The sequence below is a fragment of the Eurypyga helias genome, unplaced genomic scaffold, assembly GCF_000690775.1.
Source record: "Eurypyga helias isolate BGI_N326 unplaced genomic scaffold, ASM69077v1 scaffold14615, whole genome shotgun sequence".
Taxonomy (NCBI): domain Eukaryota; kingdom Metazoa; phylum Chordata; class Aves; order Eurypygiformes; family Eurypygidae; genus Eurypyga; species Eurypyga helias.
In genome coordinates, this window is record NW_010253479.1 from 1,994 (window position 1) to 7,616 (window position 5,623).

Consider the following 5,623-nt stretch of genomic DNA (forward strand, 5'->3'; position numbering starts at 1 on the left):
AAGGCCTGTTTGTGCCGGGGCTGCTCGGAGGCAACGGCCAGCGCCGCTGTCCCGCGGGCTGAGCGCTCAGCAGACCGGATAAATGCTGTGAAATCGCTCTGCTCATCCAAAGTTTCCAGGTGGGATAAAAAAAGACCAGAAAAACCTGACAAGTCGCGCATCACAGCTGAAGCGCTGTCGGGGTAGGATGTCACTTCCGGCGGCATCATAGAGGTTTCCCCGGCAACTGCATCTCCTACCTCCCACACCCCCACCCCGAGTTGCCACATTGCCATGGCTGCCCGGGAGGAAAACAGCCTCTTCCCTCCCAATCCCTACCATATCCCTGGGTGAGTTCTGAAGTTCATCCAAAATGCCTCCTCGTTGCCAGTGCAAATCGCTCCGGTTGGGATCACGTAGTATGTGGGATTCGTGGTATTTTGGGTTTTTAAAAACACTGTGAAATATTCCATGTGACAGTGCTCCAAGGGAGACGAGGCTCCAGGATAAGAAGCACCACCTTATAGCAGGGTGTAATTAAAGACCGTGCCACGGTGCATGGAGAGTAAAGTAAAAATTGTGGGGTTCCCCCCCCACCCCTGTTTTTTCTTTTCCATATTTTAAGCTGCCAGATGTTACTGGGCTGCTGTGCAGCGTTTGGCTTCCACACCATCCTAACTTTTGCATCGAGGATGTTGGAGGATCTCCTCTGGGCAAGCGCTGCACAGACAGGCCACGCTCTCGTCCAATGGGTTGGAGCGCAGTCCTGCTGCCGGAGCGAGCTCGCTGGAAAAGTCAGTGACTCCATGGATCCTGGTGATCCAGTTGATGTGCAGTTACATTTGTTTTTTCCAAAGCTTTTTGCATCACCCTTCCCTAAAGGCTTGGAAAGAAGAATCCAAGCTGTCCTGGGTAAGAGGTAATGAGCTGTTGGTTAAAAGGCAGGGCACGACAACAGAAATGAGCAGATGGGCTTCGTGGGGAAGTAGGAGTTGTGCGGGGGGTCTCCGGGTGCCCCGTGACATGTGTGAATGGGCCTGAGGGGAAACAAGCTGCTGCTGGTACAAAATCACGTGGATTAGTCCAACCCGAGGGTAACTCCAAAGGCGCCAGGACGACCCCCCGGGGTGGAGGGGCTGGTGACAGACCAGGCTGCCTCAGCGCAGGGAGAACTGGGTGCAGCACCAGGTTGGGCAGGAGGCAGGCAGATCCCAAGCTGCAGGTGAAGGGTGGAGCTCGCTGCCTTCCGTAACGATGCTGCGACGGTGACCGTGCCAGTCCCCGTTAGGGCACCGTGCAGGGTTTTTCTATCACTGATCTTCCAGCCCTGGATAAGCTCAGGTGTTGGGGCTTTGAGCACGTTCTTGCGTTGCCGTGACTGAGCGATGCGCTGGGTTACTCCATGTCTGTCACCCTGTCAAAGCTCCATGCAGACAAGGCTTGGGAAAGCCAAGTCACGGGAAGGAGGGAGCTGCGGCTGCGCTTGCACCTCCAAAACCCGCCAAGCCTTTCCCTGCTCGCTCCTGCCTGCAGAGACCTGCTCTAGGAGCAGCTTCGAGCCCGAATTCCGACAGCAGCTGGGGCTGCTCCTCTTCTGTCACTGAAGGCAGGAGGAACCCAAGTCTGGCACCGCTTTCGGCAGTGATGCGCAGGCTCGTAGCCCCGGAGGAAGCCCCTGGGTGGTGAAGCTGCTGCTTTGAGTCTGGGCTGAGCGCAAGGAGGAGCTGCCTGGAGGGTGTCGCAGGAGCCCAGGCTCTGCTGCTGGCAGCCCTGTGCCAGGGTGCTGGCAGCAGGAGGAGGAGGAAGATGCCACGTCACAGCATCTCACCAGTGATCCCGTGTTCCGTGTCGGTGAATCCGCAAACACAGGGCATCAAAGCTGGTGGCTGTCACTCAGGTCAGGCAGCAGTCACAGCCAGGGCTTTGAAAATGCCACCGCAGTGCTCAGGAGCATTGGGAAGCCAAACCCAACATGTGGGACAGTTTGGGAAGGACTTGGTGCATGGAGAAGGGGTAAATTGATGATTCCTGCCCGCCCCGTCCCGGTTGGCGGAGCTGGGAAGGGTGTGGAGCAGAGCGAGGACAGGCCCAGGGCCAAGGCTCTTCCCTGGCCATGGGGAAGGCTGAGCAGGTGTAGGAGACGCAGTCTGGGGAGTGGCAGGGGAAGAGAGGGGCTGTGTAAGGGAAAAGTGAACCTGGGGGAAGCAGGTTACTCGCTGCTCGCCAGTGAGGTTGGAGAGTGGCAGCTCCAGTGGCTCAGTGTGAGCTATGGCAATGGCGATCTCTGGTTTCTTAAAATACAAGCAGGAGAAAGTCAGACCGTGGCTTTTATCAGCAGCACTTGTAATTCTCTTCCAGGGCAGATCCCTTCCCCATAAACCCAGTCTGACTCGCCCGAGCTCCTCCGATTACCTCGCTTTTAATTGCTGATGAATTGCACCCTTTCTCAGCCCTACCATTATTTTGTTCATCATCAAAACCCCTCCAGCCATCCTGTGGTTATCCAGGCGATGTCACTTGTACTCTTGTTCAGCTTTATCATCCCGGTGTAGCTTCCCTGTGTTGCAAGACACTCAGAAAATCAACGGGGATGAGCCACGGAGCTCCTCCGGCAGCTGCTAGTGAGAGACCCTGCATGCAAAGTGGGAAGATTTGCCAAGTGCAAATGCACAGCTCTGCTCGCTGGTGCTCAAAGCTTTTGGAAGAGAAAGCACTTACTCATCGTCTGATGATCCTCATGCATCTGGGCTTTATCCCCAGATATGCAGTGGGATCACGGACGGAATATTTCCATCTGTACATGGCAACCGGCCCCTCTACCTTTCTTCCTTATGGTAGAATCACATCATTTGTAGAAAACTTGACACTGGGAACAGCTAAAGCTTCTGATCCATACTGGTGGACTCGGGATCCGGGCCAGGGCTCCAGCACCAACCCTGCCCTGAGCCACCAAAAAGCCCAAGTGCCCATCCCAGGCAGTGGTGAAGCAGCGTGTTGCTGCACACCCCGCACAAAGGTCCCGAAAAAATTGAGCGGTGTTTGTTCCTGGGACCAGGCAGCTGCCCGCGCACACCTCTGCCATGGAACGCAGCTCCTGGGTGGGCTCGTGAGCCTGCCCCTACCCTCACTACAAGGGCGCGGAGCAGCGAGGCCTGGAGGCCTTTTTCTGGTTTCTGAGTTTTGGTATTGAACAAGGGACACTGGGAAATTCCCAGTAACTCTCTGGTTTAGAACAGAGAGGGATTGCAAAAGTCAACACCAAAGCCTGTTTAACTGCAAATATTTTAGCTGTGGGTCTCTCAAGGTCCATGCTGCCGCAGCCCCCGCTGTGCTCCCACCACAAGCTTTCCCACCCCCCGGTGCTGCCTCAGCACGGACCTTGTCCCATGTTCGGATGTGAGCCAAAGCGTCAGCCTGTGCCTACACACGCCTGTACATCTGTGAGCCAGTTTCCATGCTCACATGTGAAAACACGCATGTGCACACCTGCCCCACCGTGCGTAACCACACGCACCTTCTCGGCGCTCCCCTTGCGCCGCTGCTCCCGCAGCATAAGTGCATCCCTGTGCGATGCTCTTCCCTGGGCTGGTGTGCTCCAAGCAGCGTGTGCTCCTGGCCATGGCCTTTCCAGCGGACAGAAGCTCTAAAGCAGGTTTTCCTTCCTGTGGGCACCTTCCCGTGCCAGCTCAGTGACGGCTCTCGCTCGGTTTCCCTCGCAGGTATGGGGGCTTCATCCCTCAGTACAACTATCGGTTCGGAGAGACATTTGGCAAAACCACGAACCGTCTGCTGACCGACCCTGGAGTGGCGAAGAGCACTCGGCCCTTGCTGGCTCCGCTGCACAAGCAGAACTTCACCGAGGACCTCGGCGGGACGGAGCGTGGTGTCCAGGGTTTCCTCCCTGGGCATCCAGGTAAGCAGAGCTTGTGGCCCATCCCTTGCCAGAACGAGGCAGCAGCAGGGGCTGTGCCTGTCCTCAGGAGGCTCCTGGGGTGAAGTGGGATATTCTCCAGGGAGTGCCCGTAGCCCTGGTGCGGAGCACAGGCGTGCAGGGAGCAGCACCCCCGCGGCGCTGGAGCACTCGCCCTCAGCCGATGAGCACGGGGCTTCTCACCTTGGTGTCTGGACGAGAAGAGAACTTTAGTTCCCAGGTTATCTACAGGTAGATAGATGAGTTTATGGCGTATTAGGAACTCACGCCACAGGTCTTCCATATTCCTGTTGGGGCTAACCCCAAGCGGTAACTGAGCCCCACGCAGCCACTCGCTCCCTCCTCCCAGCAAGATGGGGGAGAGAATTGGAAGGGGAAAAGTGAGAAAACTCCTGAGATGGTTTAATAATTGAAATAATAATAATAATAATGAATTGTAATGAAAAGGAAAATAACAAAAAGAGACAAACCCAAGAAAGACAAGTGATGCAATGAATACGCCAACCACCCAATGCCCAGACAGTCCTTGAGCAGCGTTCCTTCCCTCCCTCCCTCCGAGTTTTACATGCAGAGCACAATGCCATACAGTCTGGAATATCTCTTTGGTCAGTTGGGGTCAGCTGTCCCAGCCGTGTCCCCTCCCAACCCCTTGTGCCCCCCAGCCTCCTCGCTGGTGGGGTGAGGAGCAGAAAAGACCTTGGCGCTGCTCGTCCCGGCGTTACCAACGCTGTTTTCAGCACACATCCGAACCACAGCCCCATGGTAGCTACCACGAAGACAATTAACTCCGTCCTAGCCAAAACCAGCATGCTTCCACGGCTAAAATCCATCTCTCTGGGGAAGGTCAACTCTGCTGTCCCCAACCCCTTCGCAGCTGACGTGCCTGGCCAACAGCTCTTTGTGCTCAGAGCTCTTACTCGCTGCGTGTGGTTCGTTTTACATCTGGCAGGTTCCACCTCAGCTCAGCAGAAGGGGTTGTGTGCTCTTCCCACCTGCCCCGCTCCTGCTCACCAGCCCATCTCCTCTATCAGACTCCGAGACGTGCTCACGCGCATTCCCAACGCTGGGCATTGCGGGAGCGTCCGGCTGAGTCCCAGCCCTTCTGGGCAAAGGGCCGGGTCCGTGCTGACCAGACCCAAATCCACAACCGCAGGGCCTGTGAGATCAGCCCTTCGGGATGTTCCATCCTCCGGAGACTCAGTTGCCACGTCCCACATTGTGTCTCCAAGCTGTAGCTGTTGTGGATGCCCTGTTCAGTGGGAGCGAGTCCTCTCCTGGCTGCACGCAGGGCTTACAGGCCCCGGTGGGGTCTGGGTCGTCACTTCCCTGAGGATGGCCACACCAAAGTGCGGCTTGCCTCTCCCTAGTCACGCTTTCCAGGATCCGGGTCCCCACCAGGCAGGTGGTGTTTATCAGGCTTCATTCCTGGACCCTTAAATTTGCATTTCCTTGGACTAAAACGCAGTTTGGATGGACCCAACTAACCAGTTGACCTAGTTGCTCTCTCTCACGTTATCCTGTCCTCGTTCCTGTTCTCCCCTCGCCAACCTTTATGTCACCCACCGTTTGCAGCCGGGAGCCGGCGTTGGCTGCTCCTTGGTGAAACGCCGAGGAACGCGGCCGCAGGAAGCACCTTGCTCTGCCAATAACTCTTCTTCGGCAGCTCCAGTGAGCGATCCCTTAAACCCTTCATGGCAAAACTTGCTATTTCTG

General features: G+C 56.4%; 1 protein-coding gene across 1 annotated transcript in view; it reads left to right on the plus strand.

Moving 5' to 3' along the window:
* Positions 1-273: 273 nt before the first annotated feature.
* Positions 274-5,623, plus strand: part of FAM166A (family with sequence similarity 166, member A) — a 14,754-nt gene continuing 9,404 nt past the window's right edge. Inside the window, exons 1-2 of the mRNA XM_010152689.1 lie at positions 274-329; positions 3,699-3,892. Of these exons, the coding sequence (XP_010150991.1) occupies positions 274-329; positions 3,699-3,892 (250 nt within the window). The remainder of the gene's footprint in view (positions 330-3,698; positions 3,893-5,623) is intronic.